The 27,831-nt window shown below is 47.8% G+C and overlaps 1 protein-coding gene across 4 annotated transcripts in view; it reads right to left on the bottom strand.

Annotated features, from left to right (window-relative positions):
• Positions 1 to 24,380, bottom strand: part of ABHD2 (abhydrolase domain containing 2, acylglycerol lipase) — a 37,947-nt gene extending 13,567 nt beyond the window's left edge. The window contains exons 1-7 of one of the 4 annotated variants that reach the window (XM_068696484.1): positions 24,293 to 24,367; positions 18,763 to 18,993; positions 15,291 to 15,377; positions 14,235 to 14,435; positions 5,882 to 6,057; positions 4,352 to 4,519; positions 1,470 to 1,653 (exon numbers count right to left, since the gene is read on the bottom strand). In XM_068696484.1, the coding sequence (XP_068552585.1) occupies positions 1,470 to 1,653; positions 4,352 to 4,519; positions 5,882 to 6,057; positions 14,235 to 14,428 (722 nt within the window). In that variant the 5' untranslated portion in view covers positions 14,429 to 14,435; positions 15,291 to 15,377; positions 18,763 to 18,993; positions 24,293 to 24,367. Of the gene's footprint in view, positions 1 to 1,469; positions 1,654 to 4,351; positions 4,520 to 5,881; positions 6,058 to 14,234; positions 14,436 to 15,290; positions 15,378 to 18,762; positions 18,994 to 23,969; positions 24,156 to 24,292 lie in introns of those variants that run through there. The other 3 variants (XM_068696483.1, XM_068696482.1, XM_068696485.1) reach the window with 3 other exon arrangements.
• Between the last annotated feature and the right edge of the window lie 3,451 nt (positions 24,381 to 27,831).

Raw genomic sequence — 27,831 nt, 5'->3', positions numbered from 1 at the left:
CCGCTTCACCAGCACACCATGACATACTACTAAGAAATCAGCTCAGGGAACAGAATTACTCAGAACATTTTGGAGACCAGAAACACAACATTGCAAAACTCCAAGATAAATCAAACCGGCCAAGGCCAGATGCAATCCTTGCAAACCCTGTTTGATGGCTACAAAATCAGTTTCAGGAGCTTGTTTCAATAGGATACTCTGTGCCAGAACCTCAATACAACTAACACTTTACTTGAAACAAAACCAGACTATTCTTGAAAGCATCTGATTTGCACCTGATCTGAAGTCTCAAAAGGCACGAGGTATACTGGAATGTTACTGAATTGTCTATCAAGCTTGCAGCCATGTCCAATGCTTCCAGAAAAAACTTCTTACTTTCACCTGTAAGAGCTTAACTTATAAAAGGTGCCTTCAGATTGCTGAATACCAAAGTAGTCACAGTAGAGGTAGAGCATCAGCAGCATCAGGAGTTCCAGCTCCGTGCTGCCAGCTCCATCTTTATCTGTCCAAAGGATCTTGACACCAACACCCTGACCTCAATAACCCCTTGCTTTTCAAATATTCTCATTGCTCAGAGAGGCAATTAAGTTGCTGTACAACCAGCTGTACCTCACTAGTTGCCCATACGTAGAGACAGCAAGACCCGTGAGCATTAGCTTAACCACTTGCACTGTTTCAATCTTCAGTAACTTGCACAGGGAAGTTATTGCCCAGTAGTTGAGCTGCAAGTTCTGAAGCAGCAGTGCTGTACCCAAAGCCTCCATCAGTGAATGTAAGTGCTAACACTAGGTGGAGCCCTTACAGCTCCTGTGAAGTGCTACAGCCTCAGCTTCCAGGCAGGGAACAACAGGTTAATGTTTTAGGCAGCCCTTAGGGCTGTTATCCTTAGCCTCCCCACCTTCCCCACTTCAGGCAGGTAGCAGGGGTTGCAAGAGCCTCTTCACCCTCCCATCAGCCCCCTGCCTGTTTCAGCAGCACCCCCAAAAGGAGGGGAGCATGGACTGACAGAGCACGAGCTGTGTCCTTCCAGCCTCCCCAGATAAGAGCTGCCGGATGACACTCGGCAGCGAAGCCAGGAAAGCTATTATGGGCCAAGTGATACTCCTCAGAGCGATGAGAAAGCAAACTATTGCTTCAAACTTGGCACCAGCTCAGCAGTTTGTCACACTGCCCAACCTGCCTGATTAATTAGCCAGGACTGCATGGGGAATGCCTCTCCTTACGACACCAGCAGTGCTGCCACAACAGAGCCAGGCCAACCCACAGGCACAGAGCAGAAGCTGCCAGCGTTTACCTGGCCAGGTACAGAAAGCCAGTTTGTACTGCTGACTGGTCATTTGTGCTGCTGATCAACAAAGCTTTGATTGCTGCTTCAGGAAGGTGGCATCCTGCAGTCCTACAGACTAATTTAATTAGGTGCAAGAGAGCCAGCAAGCTTTTCCCCACCCAGAAGAGAGCAGCAGGCTCACCTGAGCGCGCTGTAGCCCTGGCACACGCTGACACAGCACAGGACTCTCTCCTGGTTGGCCTGGCTCTCCCCCAGGTACTTGCACACGATGTTTCCACCCAGGCTGAAGCCTACGACAACCAGCTGGGTCTGAGGGTAGGTCTTCTTGATGTAGTTAACCATCGCACCAAACTCCCAGGTGCAACCTGAAAAATAAGGAGAATGTCAAGAGTCATCTTCCAACAATTTTCTACTTCACACTCCAGTTGCGTGCTTTAAGCTCAGTGCCTTCCCCTTTCTGACTTTTCAATAACCTCAAGATTTTAAGGGCTCTGATTCACACACATATTCGTGTCTCTATTTTATGAGTCCTGTGGACCTTAGCTCATGCCTGTCCGACTGACTGCCAAAGATAAAATTTAAAAAACCTAACCCTTGGAGCAGCCCATCTGACAATCTGAACTCTGCCTTTCCAAAGCAACTGAAGAAGTGAAGTCAAACAACCCTGGCTTTGACACGGCTAGGTAAAATCTCTGCATATCAGTACCTACAGCTATTTCTCCTGCCTTTGAGTTTGGTAAGGGGAAACAAAGAGAAGCAGCTCCCAAACTGATGGTATTAGGACAATGGTATCACCAGGCTAGGCACTTTGTTAGCCTTCCAGTTGGACTCAGTGCTTCAAACCGCACAGAAGGCACCACATCAGCAAAAGCAATAAAACTACAGCTGTTTATTCCAGTTTAGGGCCAGAATCTCAGCTCTGTCCTGCGGAGCTGCTCCAGGAAGGTACATCCTAAGAGCTTGGATTGTACGCTGTGCCACCCAAGTGGTGCTCCAGTGTGCCCCCACCCCAAAAGGAACATCCTTGCTGGACATCAGACACAGGTTTTGGCCAGCTCTGGAGGAGATGCTGAGCACTACAGTTTGCATTTACTTCAGTGAAATAGGAGGCTTCTGGCTGAGCCTTTCATCACAGCTTGGGCACTTCCTTGTGAACATTGGTAATGGACAGTTTGCCTCAAGATGACAAACGCTGCATCGCTCTAGTCTCCTCTGGAAGAAGCCAGCAGTCAAAACACTGTGTTTGACTTTCGTGATTTGACAGCAGCTGGCAGCCATTTCAGAAACCTAAAGCTGGAACAGCAACAGGTCAAGTTTGATATAAAGGCTTTGGGATTCAGCAAATCATGTTTGTTTATGCTACTTGCTCCCCAGCAAATGCATCAGGAATCCAGCATAAGCTGGAAGGACAACAGGGTATTCGGGCTGGAGGCAGAGTAAAAGTCTGCACAGGGTCTTGCTGGCACAACACTTGGCAGAGTTGCTTGTGAAGTGATTTACTGTCTTACTCAGAGGAAGTGCTAGACATTCCTCGCCCTTCCCAAGGCTGTAAGATTTAGAAAGGCATATCTTCAGAGCTACAGAGCAGAATAGCTCCCTAAGGTCTAAAGGGCAGCTGCATGAAATGAACAATCTGCCATCAGCTCCAGCAAGTTCTCAGAAAATTAGAGAAGGACTGGGAAATCCAGACTGGCATTTGACACTAGGCAAAGTTAGAGCACCATCTTATTGAAAACAGCACCAGGCAGAGCAGTAGCAGATCTATACATGCTGATGATGGCATTACATCCCCTCTTCCCCAGTCCCTTATAAGTCATTTTAGCTAATTATTCAAAAAAAATAATAATGCCATAGCCTATGTTTAAATATCAAGCTAACATGACACTACCAGAAGTTTCAGAGCGCAGCCAGTGAATTCGGGGATTGTACTCTGCACTAGGAAGGTTCTATTTTTGGAAGGAAACTCTCAAATTCTATCAAAAAAATGCTTTTGGGAAGTCAAGCTTGGTAGACTCAAAACAACTACCAGTCTAGGATCTCATTAAAAATTAAAGCTATTGGTATTCCTGAAATGTTTTCCTCTCAGGAGCAGATTTAATAGCTACAAAACAAGCAAAGAAGCACTACTGCCTGTTTGCCTGCTAGACCCAGAGTCTCAAAGCACGAGATGTTTTGGCAATTCAAGTGTTCAAGATCAACATTTGAGCTGTTAATCCAAACTCTTAGCAGTAAGTATCTTAGTTACCTTTAAAAAGATATAAAGAAACCCAACACCAGGCTATTGTAGCCACAGTTGACTCCTGATGTAATATAACTAAAGATGTTTGCAGTAAAGGAGGACATGAAGGCTCAACAGAACTCAGGAACAGGCAGATCAGGTCCCTGGCAAGAGGGCCACATTCTACTAAGATCACATCACACATTATTAGCAGGGAGCGTAAGAATAACTGGAGTCACTCTTAACCCACCTTGAAGCACTTTATTCCTTTTAATTTCTAGGTTAAGAAGGATTTCCTTATTTTCAAGGTGAAAGCCCCACATCAGGGTAGTTAAGCACTACCTCTACTGTAGTTTTACTGTCAGACTACAGAACTGCTGCCATTCCTTGACATTTGTGTTACATTCAGGGACCAATCTGACCATGTCCTTCCTAGAATAGAAATGTACTTTCTGGATAAGGTGATACACGCTCCTTCTCATACTACATTTTCCAAAGTGTCAGAAATAGCTTTTATCCTACAGAGCCAAGTTCGTTCATATCCCACTAAACTGACATTTGAGCAGCCACATAGTAGCCATGAGTACTTTTTTTTTCTTTCTATTTTTCTTTCAAAAATGGTCTCCTTAATTAAGATACATATGTTAGAACTAGGATAAGTGAGAAAGAAAAACTGAATCCTGCTATTAGCTTCCCTTCTTCCTCCTAAGTTAAGTTTAGGTCCTAAGTAACAGCATAAAATGATCAGCCTAATTCACCTGTGGCAATTGTGGTGTGCTGAAGGAGCCTGATCAAGCCCTAGAACTTCAACAAGCTCGAAAGCTGTCAGCTGTTGCAGCACCTACCGTAGGTGAACATGCGTGGAGAAGTGAGCTCGATGTTCGGCAGGGCCCCCAGGTGATTCAGAACAGCACATCTGTAGCCATTTTTCTGCGCGTAGTCAACAAAAGTGCGGATGTACTGCTTCTCGCTGTGGTTAGCAATCCCAGGGCAGATCACCATCGTGACATCCTCTGTGCACAGAAAGAGAGGGAAGTTAAGTAAATGTCACTTCATGCAAATTAAGAAATTCAGAAGCTTTCCATTTCAGATCCATGGGAAACCACGTAGCAGAAGAAAGGTAAAAATCCTACCGTTCTGCCAAAAAGCCTGGAGTGGGACAGAAGACTAGCAGCTCTATTGCTAGAGATGTGGAAGGAGTAATTCATGTTATAGCAGACGAACAATCTCCTAGCTTTGGGGAAGGCTGACCAAACAGTTCTACAGAAACTGCCTAGTGACCAAGAGAAAATCCTTTCCTCTGAAGAAATATGTTGGACATCACACTCGTTCTGCCTTCTGACAGCCTGCTGAGAGTGTGGAAGCACGAGAGCCCACTGCTTCTTCATGCACCAGGTACACTAAGCTATTTTTCTCATTTCCCTTTCAGAATCCAGCACAACCCAGATCTTCAAAATGAACCCTTGCTAAGCACAGGAATTCTGACCAACTGACATTAGCCATCACCTGCTTTGTGGCTAATCTAACATCTGATCTGCTGGCACTGCTCATCAGTTTAACACGGTATCATTTCATCAGCTAAGAAAGCCATTACCGTAACTCAAGTAAGGACAGTAAAAATATATTCAGGATTAGCATACATGTAAGTACTTCCATTTAGCTCTCATACTCTTTGCACTTACGTGCAAAGCTCTAACTCTACCCACTGTGAATTTTTGCCTCATTAGGAAAGCACTGTTCAGATTCTCCTCAGTGATAAGGCCAGAAGAAACTGTTGCAGTTATACCACAAAGATCTCAACTCTGATAATGGGAAGAATTTGGCCTTTTCTGAAGGCTAAACGGGAGTTGTGGGCTTACAATGAAGTCAGCTGCTGCAGAGGTTAGACTGTACTACCGAAGTCACAGTAACTCAATTTTAAGTGTTGCTGTTACCACTGCTAATAGGGTGCTTGAAATCTGACAGATGCTCTGAAAACACGTACGTAGCACAGTAGGAGATCACCAGGATTTCCTGCTTCTTGCACAGCATTCTCTTATAGTCTGGACTCCTTCATATCCTAAGTACATTGAGATTGTTTTCATGCAGAGAAGCTATGGAACATTTTTGCTGCTCCTTAATGCCCACCCCTTGCCACACACGGGTAATTAGTCTAGCAGGTCCTACTCTGCTGTCTGAGATGAGCACACAGCACGATGGTCTCACAGCCTCCACAGGCTGGCTAGCACTGTGTAGCTGCCCCCTTCCTATCACCAGAATTAACACCCATCTTTTCTGAGAATCAAGTATCAGGGCTCTTATCTACCCCCCTGCATGCCCCAGAGCACAGAACCAAGGTCAGCAGCTAGATGCAGCCGGCAGCTGCTGCGACTGACCTCCAGTGCAGTGCTCAGACTGCGGCTCGAAGAGATCAAAGGTTGCTGTTGCTCCATCTGGCATCGTGAGGAACTTGCGGTGTCCGTACGGATGCGGCGATCTCACTCTCCCCATTTTTCCATAAAGGGCAGTCTGGATATGTCCACTCTTCCCCCAGATCAGCGGTGGAATGTACCTGGAAGAGGGAGTCATTCAGTTACGCATCCCTGCTGTGTTAACAAGCTCGGAGAACACATAAGCGAAGCCATAACAAATCTCCCCCTCATTTCCAAACACAGTAACAAACAAAATTGTTTTTGCTACGACTGAACCGACAGCATCGCTCTTCACAGCCTTACTAGAGCAGAGAGCCTGATACGCTCTCCCTGCTGAGAGATCAGCACTAAGAGGCCAAAACGCAGACATTCCTACGCACTGAAACAGCGCGTGCACAAATGCTGCTCACAGACTGCACAGAGACCTGGTGGCTCACTGAGCCTGGAGCAGCACGTTGCTAGCCAACCAAGCTGACCTACAAAACTTGTCAAATATTGTAAATCTGTTTTAATTGAAGCGCCGAAGCCTGCTGGGTTGAGCCACACGGACTTGTGTAAGCACTCGATTTCGTAAGTCAGCAGGAGAAACAAGAGGATTCACAGCAAGGTCTGGAAGACTAAAAGCCACAACATTTGCTCATTGCGACAATTTTCTATAGAAATATTCTTCTCAGTTGAATGAAGAGCACGGTACAGGGAAATTTTGCCTTTTGAGCAGGGTTTGGTAAGGAAGCAGGCCCGGTTTCAGAAGGACCTGTAATAACTGACCAAGAAAAACACCACTGAATAAATCCGTCCCTTCCACCACAAGAGGGGTACTCTACCAACCTTGTTTATCAAGGGCACATTAAAGCAAGGTGCCAAAACAGCCTGCCTTTTTCTTCCTGCCTTTAGCAGTCCTCAAAAAGACATTGGGGTAAGCAGCTGGTAGCTGGAAGAGGGTAAAAGGCTGGGTTCTTTGCTCCATGGCTAAAAGCAGAGCTGCAGGTGGCCTAAATGTGCTGCTGGGGCACTCACCTGGCCACTCCGCAAAGGAGAGACCGAGCCAGTGCCTTGAAAATGAGCCTTACATCAGCTCTTGACAGGAAAGCATGAATGATTCATTATTTAGGAGAAGAGCCGCCCCAGGGAGCATGCTTCCAATTAAGGAGCTGTGGTCTCTGCTGCATGGGGCTGGGTGTCCAGAACAAGCTTGGGAGCTGCCCACACCACCTTGCACCCCGAGAGATCAGCAACACATTTCCCCCTTTATCTTTTCCCTTTTTTTTTAAGGGCTTCTTGCACTTATTCCCATCTACTGCTTGGGACCCTATGAAGCAGAGATCCCTGTTCTTTCATGTCTCTCCCTGTCCACAGCACACCAGGCAGCTTTTGGCTCACCCGATGTGTTCCTCAGGGCTGTAACCCATCGGTGTGTCTGGACAGCAGCCTTGCTTTATGCTCTGATGCTGATCACCGCTGGCCCTGCTTCCCCATGGCAGCTCTCTTTTGTGTCACATCTGTAGCCCCCGTCCCCCTTCCATATCCTTTAAAAATAACTTAAATAACTTTGCATTTTGCTAGCAGCTTTCCCCAAATCCCAAATACAATTCATAAGAATCCGTAACTCCTCCAGAAGAGGCTCCGACATCAACATCGCTGCATGGTTTCTAACCTTAGGATAAGCACGAACACTGGAAGCTTGGGTGATTTTCTACACAGCACTTCTTAAAGTCAAAGTTATCCCAGGTAGAATCCGCAGTCTTACCCAGCAGGGCTAACAGGAAAGCCATTTCCCCAGCTACAGGAGCGAAGTCATACAGCTGTGACTGATCAATGCTACCACTTTGATGAAAAATCCGGAGATCTGTGCAGGCACCAAACCCTTCCTCATTTATCTGCAGCTCGGTTTCTGGTTGTAAGTCGCAGAGCTCCAGAGCAATCGCTGCAGCAGCTGCAGCCACACATACCACAGGATATTGTTAGAAAGCAAATCAGAAGAGTCTCCAAGGCCCACCACTGCTGCTGGAGTTTAAATGCAGACAAATGGCTTCGAGAGTTCTGTTTATCAACAGCGCGCAGCCTGCTTCCTCAACGCACAGCTGGGTTCTTTGGGGAAAAAAAAATAAGACTGCCTTCAAATAGTCTGACTGCAGAAGTTGCCTGAAGTACTGATCTGCAGTAAGTCAAACCTCTATGCCAGTTTTTTCTTTCATAGGCAAAGAGCACAGGCGGTTTCCCTGATCCATCCTTTGTTACAGGACTGAGAACAAGGCAGGAGCCCCTGCGACTCCGTCTGTAGCAAGGGACAGGCTGCCTGTGGGTTTCACATCTCCCTCTGTGCTAAAACTGTGCAGAGCCTTAAGGAGAAGGGTGAATTCACTGCCTGGTCCCTTCAGAGAGCACAAACCAGCGTTTCTGAGCATCCTATAGACGGAGGAAGAAAAACACTCAGCTTATCTTTTAAGTTAACTTCAGTCAGTTGTTGAAGCATCACCGCCTGCAGCAGCGATGTGCTAGCATTAGTCACCCTGCGCGTAACTACACTTCCAGATGAATATTCAAAGGTCAAAATCCAGCGTGAGTAATGTGCATAGGACACTATTCTGATGCAGAGACTTGTTACTCCCACTTAGCCTTACTTAAATATGCTAATGTACATTTCTGGTGTTCGCTTTTAAGAAAAAGCAGTTACAACTCTGAAATACACACAGGTGTTATGGCAACAGCTTGTTACCTCACCCACCTTTTCTTTTACTACTGTCCACTGACCTTTAAGCTACAGGCTTACAGCAAGCTAGATAACCTCTAAGCCCCTTTAGTTCAGTCTCCTGCAGGCTGGAAACATCACAAGACTTCAACGGGGAGCGTGAAAAGAACTTGCCCAGACTGCATAAATCCTGCGGAGTTAGTGAAAAACTAAACCAGATTAAAACCCACCAGAACAGATTGCTGCAAAAGCAGCCAGCTATTACAGTGATTAAAAATATTAGACTTTTTTTTAAACAAGACAACAAGCTGCCAATTTAACCTACCACAAAACCCTGTAAAACCTTGGCAGTAGCAAAGGGATGCGTCTCTATCGATGCATTCCAGTAAAAGCTGTGCTCAGCTGATGGACAAGCTGGACTTTGCAAAGCATCCTTACAATCTGTAGCAGCACGTGATCTGAGACTATTTGTTGTTGACCCTCTATTTTGGCAATAGATAAACCTGGTTTTGAAAGTCTTCCTGTGAGTGACTTCGTGTCGTTCAATGGAAGGAAGTCTACAGGAACTTTTAAGACCAAGTACTGAGCACTGCAGTGCGAGACTGCACAGGACTGAAGGACTAAACATGCGTTATTATTCAGGGTTTATGTGGACTTTCAGCTTGCTTTTACTAAAGAGCATAGAAAGAACTCTTTAATCACAAACGCACATGAAACCACACTGGCAAGGAAAAAAACACCAGCCAGGAATTATTCAAGAGTCCTTACCCTCTGAGAGGGCAGGTTAGATAAGCTAAATTTTATTTCAACCATATTATGTAAAAATCAGTTCCAGAAATATTTTCATACTCAACCCAGCTGAAAACACTTAACTATAGCCGGTGCTGATAGCTATAGCTAGCACAGGCTGTTTCACAATGAGGCCAACATTCCTCATGGCAAACAGCTCAAATAAGATGCTCCTCGGACACAATCCCCCTGTAGGCAGGGGAGCGTGTACTCAGGCTGTTTTTTTTGTGGCTTACCTTAAGCAAACAAGCTCAGCAGGGTGTGACACGTGAAAACATGTGCTAGGTATCATGTGGGCTCTTAAAGGCAAGCAAATAAGTGTTCGGTTCAAGAAGCATTCAAGCCTTGTCCTGTAGGTTTTAATACAAAGACAATCACTACTGCTAAATTTTACCGTGTCTTTCAAATGAGGGCTCTCACTCACAAAAGCAGGTGGCCTCCCTCAGATACAGAGTTGGAAAAGTGCTCAAGGACAAGACAGACTTCCTCAGCTCCTCCGTAATGCCTGCTGCAGATGGAAATAGTTTTGAAATAAACCATTATCCTGCAGGGATTATCTCAGGACAGCAAGTTTCACTGTATGGAGCTGATTCACCACGCACTCCTCGGCGTGCCCTGTTACAACCGAGCTGTTCACAGACGTAGGAGAACCCAGGCACAGGCACCACATCTACCTACGGGCACAACTTTCACCGCCCTGCAGTAGCAGTTTGAGATTATTGGAGCAAGACAAGGTGTGAGCAGCCAGCTGGGTGGGGAACAGCAGCCAGAAGACCTCTTGCTTGCACGAGGATGAGGCTGATGTACCACGACAGAGCACACAACCAGATACTGACACGTGGGAGATCCAAACACAAAGCTAGGTTGGAGTGGAAACAAAAAATCTCAGCTTCTGTGGAAAAAATGGCTTCCTGGTTTGCTTGAAATCCAAAGCTTTCAGCTAACTCGTCTGAGTGATTTCCCATTTTGATTTGGTGAGCTGCAACAGACAGCAGGTACTGTGACAGAAGAGAAGCACCTGAGGCAGTTCAGGTTTCCTGCAGCTACAACTTCTGGTAACTGGACTCAGCAGCAGACGGGAGAGCAGGCCTGGGGCTGCAGTTACTTATTATGGAAACTGATTTTAGTGAACTATGTACTCATCACGTCATGTGTCTTAACTGGCCAGATGCATTCACGGTTACATCGATCTGCTCACAAATGCGAGCGTTTTTATCTCCAAGTGATTCATTTCAGCTGTAGAGCCCATCCCCACATCACGATAGGATCTCTCATCCACAACAGCCCCTGAGAGCAGCAACTCCCAGGTGTTCCAAAAACATTCTCCTAGCATTTTATGAGTAAAAATAATTCCAATCTGTGCTCGTAGATTAAATTTTAGCGGCTGTCGGACAGCAGATTATGATTTTAGAGCACGTACATCTCCCAGCATACAGGAGTTTAGGAAAGCAGCAGCTGCATAAGCAGCTCAAACAAAGCACACAAAAACCATGCTATTTTTATTAGCAAGCATCAGCATTCAGATCCTCAAAGATCTGAAGTGGAAGTTCAGCAACAGGCTTATTTTTGGAGCATTACTTCATTCCAACTGAGGAGATTAACACTTTAAACATTGACTCTTGCATCTACTTTGAGGCGCTATACTACATCGGGTACAGATGCAGAAAGCAGTCTGCAATTTGTTCACATCAGGGGACAGCCTGAGAACTGCCACCTGCATTACAACAGGTGACAGGTTGTTTTCATCCCCTTTGCAGACCAATCCAGAGGTATTTAAGGGATGATTTACAAATCAAGCCTCGCTTGAGCCTCATCCTTCATTAAGGATAAGTTTACAGGAGGCAAGGAAAATTATTCTCCATAAGGATGATATTTGTGCCATGGCTCTACGGGACTAGACTCACACACTTGACAGTAGAAGAATTGGGAACAGCCAAAAAATCTCTAGCCCAGTACAGCAAACACTGGCCAAATTTATGTTTGTGATTCTGAAGAGTCAATGCTGCATTTCTACAGGGGTAAGAGGTGGCAGACCTTCTGTGCCAATTTGAAAGACGAGGAAAGAGCACCAGTGGATAGGCCTGAGTGCTGGAGGGTACCAGCAGCTGACCTGATGTGCAAGAGGTTTGTAGCAAGCAGCAGATCTTAGAATAAAAAAGGGGTTGATTGCGCTACTCAACTTGGTAAGCAAAAGTACAGAGCTGGACACAGGTTCAGGAAGGGAAATAGAGATGAGAATTCCTTCTAATTTAGGAAAAAAGTCTTTTGTTTCCCAGTGTTTGATATGTAGAAAGCTCCAAGCAGTTCAGAGAACTGTAAGAAGCAGTACCAACATCTGTAAGTACAAGGTACCTGGCACACAGCCATCTCGGGCAGATTTACTGTCCAAAGCTCTTCAATTATTCATCCACCATCACTCGGCTTACTGAATGATGCTCTGTTTACAATTTACCAATAAGTCCACAGGTAAGGATGGTGCCACGAAGGGGAAATACAATAGAAGTGTTTTTCAGTTATTTTTAATCGCTGCACAGATAGAAAGAAATAAGAAAAAACTATTCTACCTGACACCTTGCTTGTAATACCCTCACTCCTTCCTTTCTTGAGCATACAGACACTGAAGGCACCACATCTGAAAGACGGTTTCCATCTGCACAGAAGAATCAGTGGAAGATCTTACAACAAACCCAGCACTGATCTAACAGAAGGGATTGCTGGGCTACTTATTTTGCTTTCATGGTAGAATTTGAAAAGAGCTGCTTAATCAGCTTTCCTAACACTTGGAATAATTAGCAAGCAATCAAAGCCTTACAAGGTTTTTCAGTGGAGTATAGCACAAGATGTTTCCACATAGCTCTTCCTAATTAGTACTACAAACCATTTCATGCATAATTGCAGGAATTTAAATACATTTGTTCCCCATTAGTCTCCAGGTGACTTTCATGCATAAAGACAGGACTTCTTTGATATTTCAATATTTGCATTTAAAAAAAAAGTCTGCGATAACCTCAACAGAATAGCAAAACCTCATAAACATTATCTCACAACCCTGTTCTCCTTCCAGTAAGCCCTTTCAATCACCACCAGCATTGTATCCCCCTCTCTGCTTGAGCAGAGCTATACAGGTAACAAGACTGAACGACTACTTCTTGACATATTTTATTCTAATTTGTTTGAGTTTGTTTCCTGGGGTGGTACAAGCCTTTCTTACAACACTCTGCCCAAGAACTGGGTGCTGGAAATCACAGCTACAGGATTCAGAAGAGCTGCCAAGTGTGAGCTCCGAGCTGATCTGGAGAAAAACAACGCGAGGCTGCACACGATGAACACAAGGCGAGGGTTCTGCAAGAAGCTCTTCACGCCTGTAGCTAATACACAACAGATGTACTACGATGTTTAGACATGTTCTGCATTTCCACTCCTTCGGGAATGCTTTGTTCTTCAACTGCGTGGAAGTCCGAAACACGGCTCTAATATGGAGCTGCTTAGGAGCTCGTGCCATGGGAACGGCGCTGGAATAGCAGTAACAGACTCTGAAACACTCCACAACAAGCACATCCATCTAAGTTTCTAAGTTTCTACCCTGTCATTAATATGTCTTCAAGACTGGCAATCAGCACAGCTTAATGCTTGCTCTTTCAGTGACTAGGGACACGTCAATCCAGAGTGCCAGCACTTAAATGACAAGCGTCTAAAATGGACTAAGGAGGTTCCAGCGACTTGACATGTTTTAGGGAAGCAACTGCTTTGCAGTTATGGCACTAGAAATAATATTCACCTTCAGTGCTCAGCTTCAGACACATTACTATTGAACTCAGAGTGCATCAGGGAATACTCTTTGGGTTCCAATTTAAAATAGATAGTACTTTGTTCTCTTTAAGAGTTTACAAACCCTGTGGTCTAAGATCATAACACTTTAGGTAGCCAAGGTACCTAAGAGCACTGCTGAAAGACTCATCTTCCCTAAAATGACTATCTTTAAGTCAGCGTGACTTCAGCGATCCAAAAGCAAGGTCCATCTGGCAGCACTTAGCACTTACTAAATAATTGATGCATTTAGGGCTTTTAAGAAGGACCTGCAAGTTTTCAAGGTGATTGCAGTGTCATCAAAGCCTGTGGCCCTCCACAGCTTCATGAAGTTGTAGTAAATGCTTCATATTATTGGTGGAGGTAAGGGCAACTGCACTGGTTCTGGAGGTCCTAGAAGGGGAAGCTGAAGATCAGTCTGCTCAAATATACAGCTGACATAACCTCAAATTGAGGGCGAATTCAACAGGATTTTCTCAGAGCTGTCCGGTATGTTGTTACTTTATTAAACTAGTCATGATGATGTGCTTTACCCAGTAATAGATTTCATTAGCCTCCAATTTAAGGCACTTCAGATAGAAGTAGGCACTTTAAAACTAAGAGCCACCCCCATTTTCATTACAAGCACATAACCACACTACGAAAATATTTCCTTCCTGCGAGCCCTGATAGATTTCTTCTCTACTAGAGAGGAGAGTCCACGAACAGGAACATGTGCTGATTGCATCCATCCCTCAGCCATTTCTGCAGACAGCAGGCTGCATACTGCAGTACCTGCATACAGATCCTATACAGAGGGACAGACATGTTTCTCCATACATCCATGGAAAACCCTGCACAACAAGGGTTGGTCTTAACCCAGCTTCCTGGAACACTAACAATAATGAAATGTTGCACTTAAGACATTTATTTCTTCCAGAGAATACCCTGCCATTCATTAGTACCCACAATTAAATACACTAAGCAGAAGGATGCCTAGGTGCAGCTCCTCTCCCCACAACACAGGACAACATGGAAAAATCTCCTACTTACTCTCTGGTCAAAAGCGGGCAGGATTTGAGTAGGAAGCGGGACAAAGCAGAGTCCTGGTAAATGAGTTCAGGAGGGGCAGTTGGGCTTTTCAAATTCAAGCAGCGAACAATAACATAGAGAACAGCTGCGACTGCAGCAAGCTTCACCCCGTCAAACACTGCTGGCAGCTCGGGGGTTTCCAGCATCACACTCATCTTGAACCTGGAGATAAAGAGCAATATTAAAGCCTTCTACAGTATATTGTTGGATAGGAATATCACTTGCCATGTTGAAAACCAAACTGTGCTAACCACCTTAATTTGTCAGTTAACAATGCTACACAAATCCTAGTAGATCAGCTCAGTCTAGCAACTCTGAAGACGAAAGGAAGCTTATTTTGTACTGCTCTAAACGCCCTGACCACCAAAAGGAATGGAAACTGGATGACCTGTTGGAAAGGAGATTTACTCCTAATCAGTGCTGCACTGGAGCTGTAACAGTATCTCAGGTGTCAAAGCCTGCAGACAGCAGCCAGGCAATGCTTTCGGGATCTTGGCCAAGACTACCTAGCTCAAATAGAAGCTGAGTGAAAAGCCAGGCTATAAAGGGATATTGGCAGCTCGGGATGGACATTTCTTCCCAGATGTACAAGCCAGGCTTGAAAAGGAGAACTTGAAAGAACTACTGCGGTAGGTCCTTAGCTATACTGGTATTAACTCCTGCATGTGTTCAGGGTGGTCACTGTACATATATCACTGAGTTCAGCATTTAATTCACCGTTGTTCCACAGTGAAAGGAGGACTAGATTAAAATCTAGCCCTTCAAGGGCTTCAGAGTAAAGGAAGTGGGGAAAGGGTGGGAGGGAGAATTAAAGAGAAATGCAATATAACAATATCCTTCCAGGTTGAAATCAAATTCTTGAACTGAGCCAGCTGCTTTTGAACATATGGTTCAAATAACTGGATGCAGTTATTACAGAGATATTTCATCTCTATTGAAGGGACACTTTTTACCCTTGGTCCTTCCTCTGCCACATGGGTAATGCAAATAAGATAGCAACTGACAAGTAAGCCTTACCAATGTCACTTTTTCTTCAAACGAGGAATAATTGCCAGTCCTCTGTAGAATTTTCACTGTCTGGACCCACGTGCTAGCCGAGCTATCCTGCGAAGGGAGGGAAAACAGATCGATTGTTACTGATAAGACTGCATCTCTTGGCTGCAAGGCAAGAACACACATTTATCCAGCGGTCCCATCACAGACTTTGCAATTGATTTGTGCATTCAGTCATAGCCACTTCAACTCTGACCCATCTGCATTGCAAACCTCTTGCCTGTGGAGTTTCCAGGCTAGCTCAGTTGCCTACAGCATACTAATCCCTCTGCAGCATGAGGATAGCTTCACGAGGAGAGAAAACTGCAATGAAAAATAATGTGACTCAGAGGGCTGTGAACTTGCAGCAGACCATGCAGCCACCACCTTTGCAGAGATGATGTGACACTCTCCTTAGTTCCGTCAGCTGCCCCAATCTCTGCACCTGTAGAAGACCAGAGGTAACAGCACTGCTCCTCTCAATTCTGTGTAGTACCTACACAATTACTGAAGTGCAAAGCAAGGCAGAAAGAAGTTTCCTGCTCCTTTCAGGCAGGCTTAGCAAGGCAGCCTCTCACAGACAAGTTTACAAACAGCCCCTGCCTGTTCCCACACTTGCTGTTTGAGGAGTTACAGCACATCACATGTACCACACTTCAGCAAGAAGGTGAGAGCCACCGGGGGGCTGAGACACAACCACCTAATTAACACTGCTGCACATGCACAAGGCTCGCTGCAGAAATTTGATAATGCCAGTAAGAGTCTGTGAGTGCAAAGCAGAAGCGATACGGACAGTTCGGACTGGATTCCTCATAGACACAATAAGCTGATATGGAATCAGAACCTCCGAGATAAAGCCCCAGGACTGTCTGCTCCTTCTGACTTGGAAAACGTGCCAGCAGGACAGGCCGTTCTGAAGCCTCACTCTTCTTCCTAGCAGGATGACAAAAATCTCAGAAGTACTTGCTGTACTCGATGCAGCTACACCAAAATCCCTCGGAAGAAAACAAGTCTGACATCAGCTATCGATCAGCAGCACGCCAGAGAGCCACAAGTCTCTGCCACCACAGCCATCTGTGCTGCAAGAGAACAGAGGGTGAGGACTGCAGAGACATTTAACGTTGGACACTTCTGAAGCTTTGGTTTTCCAGTCCCAAGCTTCACGGAGAGGGGAGAAAAGAGTAGGCTATTAAAAACCAGACTTCTGATCAGATGATCATGAATCCAAGCATAATGTTCTGCTGGCTTCTTCTCTTTGCTGTTTTATTCAGAAAAGTAACAGAGACAGCAAGACAAACTTTCCTGCCACACAGATCTTCAGCTAGGTTTGCTGTTTACAGCTTTCAATCACTAGTGAAGTTGTTAAAAATAAAACTGAGCACAATTAGTCATTAGCGTTTTGCACTGGTGACTCAGTGTAACTCACCCAACTAGCTTGCATCTCCCCGAGTCTCCTCTCCCAGTTTTTGCTTGTTGCCACCTTTAAGAAGTCTGCTAGCTTGGAGCTGCTCAGAGGAAAACCAGCTAGTTGGTAGGCAGGGTTATCCTTGTCACTTACACACAAATACTCTTCCCTTTCAGAGTCTAAAACCACATCCACCCAGCATGTTCTAAGCAGACGCAGACACCTCAAACACGTGCTAAGTGCCGGTGTGCTTGCCAGGATCTTTACCCACAGGCTCGGATCAGTGCGTACGGGTAACACGGAGACAGATGGCTGGCTGCACAGATCAACTTCTGCAATGAAACCAGTCTGAGAGGCCCAGGCTGGTGAGCTCAGTGCCCCTGAGCCCACCTGCAGCACTTTGGGCACTTCCTCGAGGCTCTGGTATTGCTGAAGACCTACTGAGACCTGTCTCAGCCACGGCAGATGTGCAGGAGCTGAGCCAGAGTACTCAAGCTCTAAAAATTTAAAGGTTTAGCTTACTGAAATGGATTTGAGAGCTCTCTCTGCCTCTAATCACACAGGACAAATGTCTCTATTTACAGGCAGGGATGAGGTCACCTTGCTTCGGTTTTGGTAAACCCTTTTTGCACTGACCCAATGAACTTGCCAGTTTACGAAAAAAGTACAGATAACTCCAGCGTTGAGCCAGTCAAATTTTAATCTTCAATCTCCTCTAAATGGGTCAGCGCTAATACAAGCAAACAGACATTTGCCCTTTTCTGTATACACAACATGGGATTCGCTTTTAGTAAGCTAGCCAAAATTAGCAAGGGACAATAAGTGCATTGCTGGAAGCAATCAAGCCTGCCTTCCCAACCATCACGGGGTCTGAGAGCCACAAGGAACACCAGGAAGCTGAAGCTCTCAGGGCCAAGGATGTTATTTTTTGATGAACCTTAAGTATACAACTCCTTTTTTCTTATTTATAAATCACTAAAAGGCATGACATCCCTAATGAGCTACAGCTCTTTAATCAGTGTACTTAAGTCCTGTTTGTGACTTAGGACTAACGTTAAAAATCTATCGTTGGAAGCAAGTGCTGGATTTGTGAAGTCTTTTCATCTGCTCTTTCATTACAGAATAAGAAGTTTTAAACCAAGCAGGAAAGAATTATTTTAGCACTAGTGTTAACAGAGCGCATCTCACTCGTACCAGGATAAGGAGGAAAAAAGCAGCAGCATCTCACTTTCCAGATAGAGATGGAAGTACCAAGAAGCTGCAGCAAATTCCTTACGTGTCCCTTCCAGGATGCTGGTTTTGGGAAAGCCACCACCCAGATATTTGCTTGCAAACTAAGTGAAGTCACGCCTGACAGCAAATTGGACTTACATGTTTCTGTCCCAGCTTCCCTGGGGAGAGGAGACTCTTGCAGGGACAGAGGTCGCTTCACTCCCATGACTCAGGGAGGCACAAGCAGCATTTGGTAGCCACCGAGCCCTGCAGCTCCTCCACCCGGGCCCAAGCTGCACCCAGCTCTGTGTGCTGGAGAGCCAGGCACCAAGGGAAGATGCTCCCAGAGGGCTTCTATCAAAACTCACAGTGCCCTTTCTTCCCCACTGCAATTCAAAGAGCCAAAGAGGCTGTGTCTGAATAGATTAAGCAGGCAGACCTCGTTAACTAACTTATCAGACATTTCTTGGACTAGTTTAATTTGGTTTTGGTGCTTGCACAGGGAAGAAAATTCTGAAAGCAAATCTAGTAGCCAAGGGAAGCAAAGCAAAAGCTATGCCTAGGAAGATTCACATCAGAAGGTGGTGTGGGGACTTCTCCCCCCCTCTTCTGAAGGGAGAAGGAAGGCTGCTTCACTGAAGCTCTTTAGGAAACGTTCCCAGGAAATTATCTTTAATAAAAGTCAAAGCTCACGCCTCTCCCCAGTGTTACACCACACAACCAGAGGTTACAGGTTGTTGATATCATGCAGGACATTTAGGCCTGCATCACGGAGAAGGGAACTTTACTACGGAAAGGGTGGGAACTCGGGGCACTACAAAGAAGAAAGCCAAGCTTTACGTCAGAGGATTACTTGAAACTCACTCCAGGAAGCCTACAGAAACGTGTCAGGGTGTGCTTGCAGCCAGAGGTTTAAATGCAGAGGGAGATGTTTAGAGACCATCCAGATGAAAATGTATGTAGTGAAAGAGCTTGAAGCAGTGTTTCTTGACGAGAAATACCGCGGGACTGGGGTTTTGTAAAGCACTGGAGGACAGCCCGAGGTCACAGCAGCCACCCGAGCACAGGAACCTGAAAGGGGAACAATGAAAAAGCTTCAAGCATTACTGCACAGCCCAGAACCCTGTCTTCTACTGAGCACCTTTTATATAAAAGATACTTATTTCTTCAGCAAAAAAAGTCAAGCCTGGATTACTACTTCCATCTTTCCAAAGAATTACACAAATACAAGTATTTTAGGGCCACACCAGTGCTAACACCATCATTTTAGGGGCACAAAGCAAGGCAGGACACTGCAGACCCTCCTGTTATCTTCGGGGGTGGCTTTAGAAGACAACACATCAGAACCACTGAGATCATCTTGTAAATGGCCAGAAGGACCGAGGAGCACATCAAGAACCAATTGAGCTTCAGACCTCAAGGCACTGAGAGACTAATTAAGCATTAGCTGAGCACTTGGAGCTCTTTAAGCACTTGGGTTTTCAGGAGATGCGACCAAGAGGGAGAAAGTCACCAGACCATCAGGAGTCTGGCAAAGCCCACTGCGGTTTTGTCATCAGACAAGTTTTTATCTCCAAGCAAACGGGGCACGCTGACACATCCCATGGCCGGGGTGCTGACTAGAACATTATTTACACAGCACGCTGCTCCTCAGGGCAAACCCCTCCGCCTTGTGCCAGAGCCAGCACCCAGGCCAGGATTTGGCTGGCTGGGGAGTACACAAAGCAGCAGGTACTGTTTACACCCTGTTCCAGCAAGAATTCGTTGGCTGCTGTCTTCATGGGAATTTGACCTTTCCACCAGATACAATATTTGGCTCAGGCACTAAATCTCGGGGTACCGTGAGGCTACAGGGACAAAGTTCATCGCACGAGGCACCAGCAGGGCAGCCAGAAGGACAGCTGCCTTCAACCACAGCTTTTAGTTTTTGACTCTGAACAATCCAGCACCTGCAGAGCAGAAGCCAAGCCCCTCAGAAGGCTGGCTGGACACGCCAAGGCAGCTCACTTGAGAAAGCACCTGAAAGTAATTCTACAGCCCACAGGGCCAAAGGCTTCTGAGCTCCTTCACTTCCCCAGGAAGGTTAATTTACAGTCAAACAAGCCTTCAATTTCACTTCCTTCCGATTGCCAGGAACTGCTTTTGTTGCTTCAGCTGATCAGAACAGTTCTACTGCAGGCCAGGCAGCTCCCGCATCTTACCTAAGGAAGGTGGCACAGACTGGAGGCTGCACAGCAAACGAGCTGGATCCTGTTTGCCATAGATGAATCAAAAAACTTTATTAGCTTTTATTACACACACCTGATAATACAAGATTAAACTCGGACACAGCCATTAAGGCTCTGATGACTCCATAGAAATCAATTAATTGCATCTTATCTTAACAAAGGCTCATGTTATTAAACAAACATCATTCATTGCGTACTGCGGAGACTTAGGACTTTGTCACACCCTAACTACTGCCTCGTGGAGCAGCAAGGGTCCAGCTGTTTGTAGAAGAGGTCAAGCTTACTTTCAGGTACTGTGGGAGGGGAAAAAAGTGCTGGCTAACACCCTTCTGTGGCCTTACAGCAGGTGCCACTTACCTACCACATTGCCCAGGGTCAGCATTAAGCTCAAGGGAAGAAGCTGAATAAAGGCGCAGAGAACCTGCCAGTCCCCACTCAGAGAGCAATGCTTCCAGCATCCAGCCCCAAGCAGTGAGGTGAGCTGCTGTGAGCTGCAGCACAGGCTGAGAAGAGCCCCAGGAGCCAGCTCCACTCCTTCACTGCGCTGTGAAACGCAGCGCCACGCTGTCAAAGCCTCACCTGTCCTCGGACTCGTTCCCTCTGTCCCCGCACTGTCAGAGCTGGAAGAGCAGCCCGAAGTCCACGCACATCCCAGCTGCAGGGAGCCCAGCTGCACAAGCACAGCCTGCTCCACGCCACTCGAGCTGCGCAGCAGGGAACGCCATCCATCAGCAAAGCACGAGGCGAGCCAGCCAGCAGTGCTGGAGCTGATCTAACCCCGAGTTCAGCAGTCAGCAAACACCTCTACCTGAGCATAACCAGAGCTGAGCTGCCGCTTTGCTCCCAAGCCCTCAGTCAGCCTGCTTGTTTCCCCCCCAGCCGAGCAGCTCTGCTCCACGGCTGCACAGATTTGCAGAGTCATTCACGCTGAGGCTGCCCACGACAGGCAGAAGGCTGATTCCCATCATTGCATTCAGAAATTAAACAACAAAGCTTTGGGGTAAAAGAAGAAAATACAAGGACACAGGACCCGACCAACACACACTTACCCCTACTGAAGAATAACGCAGCTTTTAGCAGGATGCTTATTAAAGCAAGCAGGTTTTGGTGCACTAGAGCAGTCACCAGCAACTCACACCTTGGAGAGCTCGACTGCCCTCCGTCCTGCTGAGCGTGGATGGTTATTTAGGGAAATTACAGACACTTCTTCGGGATTTCTCTCTACCTCTTACAAGGACATTCGCTTTGTGCATCTGCTCCCTCTGGTACAAACCTTCCACACTGACACATGCCCGGCCCACACTGTGCAGAACAGGGTGTTCCAGTTAAGGGACAGCCAGATTTGAATGCCCTCAGTGTTATCTTTCTGGAACCTGCATCCTGATGCAAAGGCATCTTTGGAAGATGTAAATAAGTTTTACAGAGTATTTCTCAACAGTAAAGCAAGTTCCCAGAGCCAGACAGCTGCACTTCCTGGTGAATCCAGAGATGCAGATGAAGACATCTGCATGCTGTGAAGTACGATGCTTCCTCCACTGCCCTTACCTCTGAGAGAGCACAGGCACAAAGATGTTTCAAGCTCTTGGTTTGTACAGAACTGCTCTGTAAAGCAATTTTGACTATTGCTGCCCAGTGTTGGATGCGCAAAGCTGGCAGCCAGACACAATTATGTTTTATTATCAAGTCAACTGATAGAGCTGCAGAAAAGACAAGCCTCAGGGCACACAAGGCTTCCTAGAGCTGAGATGTCTGCCTGGCTAGGTCAGCAGCATTACCAGACAACAGGTATGTTGGACAGGCAGGACTGTCTTCTCCATAAGAAGGTCAGACTGCCCTTGCACGCTGAAATGAAGTAAACTGCTTGGTACCAAAGTCAATCGAGTTTAAATTTAATGTCTGAACAGTCAGGTGAGTTTTATCAGTTTGTTATCTGAACTGCTTATAAGCTTAATCTTCAAGAGCCATTTAGGATGAAGGGCAAATATTTGTAGAGAAGTTCGTTTGCCATATATAGCAGCAGTTGATCTATAGCACACACCACAGAGAGCTGCTCAGAGCTGTACTCTGACACACCACAAAACAAGACCTTCCAGAGGGCTCGGCAAATACAGATGCCGACTCCAACATACCAGCAACTTTGGAGATGTAGGGTTTTGCTGGGAAGTCCACACCAGCAGCTTCAGAGCACCAGGAGCCGTTCCCAAGAAGCAGAAAAGCCAGCTTGCTTTTTCCGTGGTGGGGTAGACGGCTGAGCACTTGGCCATTTCTAATCCACTAATGGCAGCATTAGTCTAGACATGTTGCAAACAAGGATCAGAGAGGTGAAGTGTATCATTAAATATTAAATTGCCAACTCACAACACCATCACAAGAAGGCACGAGAAGCCAGAACTTTCAATAACGCCAGCTAAGCTATGGATCTGGTTTGTACTTGCCAATTTTATCGGTTTTTAATGCAGCTCCCTTCTGCACACAACTCATCACCACACACTGTGGCTTGTGTGGTGTTTGACGTGCTTCACAGAGCCTGAGTACATAAGATCTGCTAGGTCTAGGTAGTGTCAGCACCCTTCAGCTGGAAATAGGCACTAAAGACCTCAGCATGCAACCCCCTATTACAGACTTTGCTAAATCCTGTTGGTTTTTAACTTAATCCAAGTTCCAGCGCCACCAGCCCTGGAGCATGAAGGACGAAGACGTAGGAGTCAGAGCAAGAAAGAAGAGTAACAGGACAAGGTGAATCCAGCAGCACCAAAAACATTTTCATTATCAGGTGAGGTCAGACTACAGAAGGGTTGAATCGCTGCTCTACAGCCACCATTTGCTATGGTACATCAAAAGACGCCTATAAATGCAGCTGAAACTTTGTGCTTGGCTAACCTCTCCATGTGCCTGTCAAGGACAAATGATGCTGTTTTGCCATCTTTCCTTCTCTCCACCACAGCCCAGAACAGTGACCATTTCACTGCATTAATCTCTGGGTTTTCACATGACAAGTTTAATAACGCAGCTTTATGAAACGCTGGAAGCTTAAGCTGCTATTTATTCGCTGAAGAGAAAATCTAGCTTTTACAAGAGGAGCAGAACAAATTGGTTTTTAGCTTAACTTCTTCAGAAGCAGTTTTGCAAGGTGGAAAGCATTAACCCCAACCTCCATGGCTCTCTGGAGGTCAGAGAGGGAAGAGACTGCACCCCTAGAAAAGACAGAATCCCAGGTCAGCCTCGTGCCCTGTTCAGCTAATTCACTCAAGAACACTGAGGACCTGCCAATGCAAGAGCTGAAAAATGATTGTTTTTAAGAGTAAGACAGGAGAACCCAAATATTACCTCTCAGTTCTTTAATATCCTTCTCGTCCTTGCTCTAAGGAAGGCCATGTGCCCACTGACACAAGAAGAGGCAAAGAGGCAACAACTTACTCAAGCTGCTCTGGTGACATGAGACCTAAACGAGCATCTGGTGAAGGAGCTGAAGAGGAGACCGAGGGCACAAAGGTGATGCCAGTCCCAAAACTCCCCACCCCAGCACAGGAAACGAGCGTTATGGAAGAAGGTGTGGAACCGAGACATTAGGAACGCCAATAGCCCAACGCTGCCTTCTAGGAAGGTGCTATCAGCAGACTGGAACATGCCAACCCCAGCAGCATCACGGACGTGGCCCGAGGCGATAACCGCTCATAAACGGGGCCCGTAAACCACCGTGACCCCACCGTGCCAGCCAGCTGACCAACAGCCCACGAGCATTTACGACACGAGGACGCAGCGGTGATGTGGAAGCCACCAGCCACCTGCCAGGGGCAGGCGGGGACCTTTGGAACTTACCAGAGCTGGGACAAGCGCGAAGGAAGGGCAGGAGGGAGCTGATGGATGGCTCTGGAGGGGGCCCCCCTGAGGGACGGGACCCCCCCGGGGGCAGCTGCAGGGCAACCCCACCGCTCACACAGCCCCTAAGAACACCAGGGCAGCCCCCAGGAGCAAATCTCCGCTTATTACACCCCGCAGCGCCGCCAAGCCTCCCCCCCCAGGCCCGGCGGGCCTTTAAACCCCTCCCGGGACCCAAACCGCGAGGGACGGGGCTGGAGGAGCCCCCTCAGGCCCCCTCACGGAGCCCGGCCCCCGCCGCGGCCCTGCCGCCGCCCCCTCACCTGCAGGCCCCTGCCCGGCCGCCGCCACCGCTCCCGCCCGTCTGCGGCCGCCCCGCTGCCCGCGGCCCCTTTGCAACCGCCCTCGTCCTCCCATTGGCGGCGCCGCCCCGCTGCTCGAGCGCCCATTGGTGGAGGCGGAGGGGAGGGGGCGGGAGCTGCAGCCTCTCGGTTGCCATTGGGCGGTTGGGGAGCGGAGGGGCGGAGACCTGCGGGTTCATTGGTGGCGAGGGCTGTCAGTCAGGCCGTGATGGGCGGCCGCGGGAGGGATGGGGATGTGGGGGGCTGTGGGGAGCCGCCGCCATGACAGAGCGGGGCCGGGCTGGGGCTGGAGGCAGTGGAGACCTCCAGGGGCCCCTGGGCCAACTGCCCACCACCGCCAGTGTCACCACCAAGCCGTGTCCCCAAGCACCACGTCCAACCTATCCTTCAACACCCCCAGGGATGGTGATGCCACCACCTCCCTGCACAACCCGTCCCAGCGCCTGGCTGCCCTTTCTGACAGAAATGTCTCCTCATTTCCAGCCTGAACCTCCCCTGGCACAACCTGAGGCCATCCCCTCAGCCCTGTCATGAGTTATGTGTGAGAAGCGCCCAGCCCCAGCTCCCCACAGCTCTGTTGAGGTGGCTGTGCAGTGATGTGCTCCATGTTGGGCTTCCAAACTGGTGGCTGTGGCTTCCCCAGGCCGGTGCGTGGCCAGGGGCTCACCTCAGGGTGCCCAACATGTTCCTGAGGGGCGAGGAGGGCTCCCGGCCCCTCAGAGACATGGGGGAGCCGTCTGGCTGCCTCCTGCGGGACGGGCGACAGCAAAATCCTCCCATCCAAAACCAGCCTGCAGGGTCAGGCACAAAAGGAAAACAAATAATAACGAAAAAAATGTCTGCAATGCGCTGTTTATCAACTCGCTCCTCTCAGCGTGTCCCAAAAGGGCAGCGCGTTGCAGTCCTAGTAGCATCAGCTGTTCCTCGCCGTGCGTTTGGTCACTTTATGTAACCGGGTGGAAAAATCCTTTCCCTGATTTCAGTCCTCTTGTCTCCTCTGTTTACCGGCAGTTGGAGCTTCCTACGTCGAGAAAGCTTTCAGGGCGCAAGTCACATTTTCCAGAGCGCTGTGTATCTGGAGGGATGAGTAACTGCCGTGCACTGAGTCACCAAGGAGGGAGTGTGGGGAAGGGCAGCACGGGGACTGCTGAGCCGAAAAAAGGTGGGAGAGGAACAGCAGCAGCGCCTCAGGGCCTCCTCTCCCTGCTGTAGGAGCGATCCCGCACCTTGAGGGCAAGCAGGAGCCAAACTCCTTATCTTCAGCTTTTAACGAACCTCGTAAAAATGCCCAAAGTGTGCGGTGATAATTAAACACGATAATTAAACACGGCGTGAGCCTGGCTGGGCTGAGGTCTGCCGAGCTATGCCTGTGATCAAGCTGCAAGATAGGGTTATTAGATAAACTTCCTGTATCAGCCTCTTAACCGAGTATTTGAAGAATGTTTGGGTTTGATTACACGCAATTGCAGTCCGATTAATTCCAGTTACACCTTGTCTGCTCACCATGGGCCAGGCAAACTGCAGGGAAATACACGGTGAAGCAGTGCTGAGCCCCCAGGCAAGGCTTTTACCCTCGCGCCTTGAGGCTGTTGGGGATTTCTCTGGCCTGGCTATTAGCAGGGAGCTTTCTTCAGCACGCTACCACAAAGCCCAGCAAAGCAAACTCTTATCTGCCCGCTTGCTGAGAAGGAGAAGTAAAACATAGGGCGGCCTTTTGTACAGGGCTGCTCCCGCGATGCTCGGCACGGTGCTGCTGGCTGCTGTGGGAGCAGCGTGTGCAGGATGTGGCCCGCAGCCAGGAGCCTGTGTCGCTTGCAGTGCACAGCTCACGCTGGGGAAATGCCTGAACCATCCCATCCCGTAAAAGCAGGGTGCTGGGAAGAGCCGAGCTCCGTTTCCAGCCTGCCTGCCTCATAGGGGGCTGTTTGGCAGCTCCAGCCCAGCAGGTGCTTGTGTGATATTCCTGCCCTGGAATGGGATGAGGGTGTCCAGCAACATCCTAATGCTTCGGAGACAGGAGGATTCCTCTGATTAGTGTGGGTACTGCAAAGGAAGCCAGATGTATGTGCTGGGAACCGTAGGCACGGGAAGAGCAGAGCTTTGCCTAGTGCATTGGGCAGGTGCTTAGCTCTGTACAGCAAGGCCGAGGAAAAACTGACCATAATTTTACCTCTAAAAACCCAGCAATTGGGAAGGCAGCAGGCTGAGAGAACTTGGCACAGTGCAAGGCCAGGCTGAGCCGTGCCGTGCAACACCTTGGTGACAGTGCAACGCCTTGGTGACAGTGACGTTTTGTTCTTCGCATCCCTCTCTCTTTTGGCTGCTGCTGGCATAAGGAACCGGCTCTTTTTCTGCTTCATTTCCGATGGCCCAGCTTTTCTCCTGGTCAGCAAACTCCCCGTGCACCAGCACGCTGAAGGACACCCAGGGACTTTGCACCTCTCAGGAAACCTTTCTGCTGGAGGAAACATCAGGGTGTTGATCTCCACCAGTGCAGCAGGAGCAAAAGAGAAAACACCTTTTATGACAGGGTTTGATTGCCAGCTGAAAGTAAGCAAAGTGCCTGTCAGGGACATGTGAGCACAGAAAAGCTTTACAGATGGAAATAAAGGCAATGATTTTTCCTCTCTGCCTTCCCTGCAGCGCCTGCGAGGTACTGGCTCGGCGGCAGCAGCACTAAGCTGCTTGAGAGCCTGTCGGAGCTGGATGCACAGTGCTCTTTGGACTCTTATGTGTTTTCTGAAAATGGTGTCTAAAAGCGTAATGGGCACTTTGCTGATCTCTAAATAGACTGGCCTTCTGTCCTGAGGAGCTGACAACGTAAAGAGACAAATGCCAGCGATGGGAGAAGGGCTGCATCATGCAAGCCAGCCGTGGAGGTGGCACGTGGCCCACCTGCTCAGTATTTTTCCATCACATTCTCATTCGGTTGCTCATTGCCAACTTCCAGCTCTGTCGCCCTCCTCAAAAGCTTCTGCTCTGGGTTTATTTAGCACGCTATTTATTTCCTAATTATAGAACTTGGTGACTAACCTCTGCCTTACCGGGCTCCTGCTGTCCACCCTTTCGTCCCCTGTAGAGCAGAGGTGCCTGGTCCCTTCCTGTGGCTGAAGGCGACTTTCCGACTCTTTTTTTCTGGTTTTCTGCCAAACCAAGAGGGCTCTGCCTGCTATCACAGGGACTGACCATTTCAGAGCAGATAGGCTGCTGCGTTCCCAAATTCTTTAGGCCAAGAGAAATGCCACTGAGCTGAGTGTTTTACCAGGCTGTGCTCAGCCGGTTCTGTCCACAAATTCCTGACAGCCAGCTCACTGCTTTTACCCCACAGCTGCTGGCTGGAGGAAGAGGCTTTGGGAACCAAGTTCCTGGGTGCTGGGGGAGTACAGGGTCTGCCTCCTGCTTCTGGGTGCTCCGTGGCACTCAGATATTGCCTGCTTCCCCAGGCAGCCCCAGCCCTGCAGGGGAAGGCTCCTTCAGTATCTCCCTCAGCTGAATCTGTG

The sequence above is a fragment of the Anas acuta genome, chromosome 12, assembly GCF_963932015.1.
Source record: "Anas acuta chromosome 12, bAnaAcu1.1, whole genome shotgun sequence".
Lineage (NCBI taxonomy): Eukaryota > Metazoa > Chordata > Aves > Anseriformes > Anatidae > Anas > Anas acuta.
The sequence above is the reverse complement of the archived record's forward strand: the minus strand, read 5'-3'. Positions and strand labels throughout refer to the sequence as shown.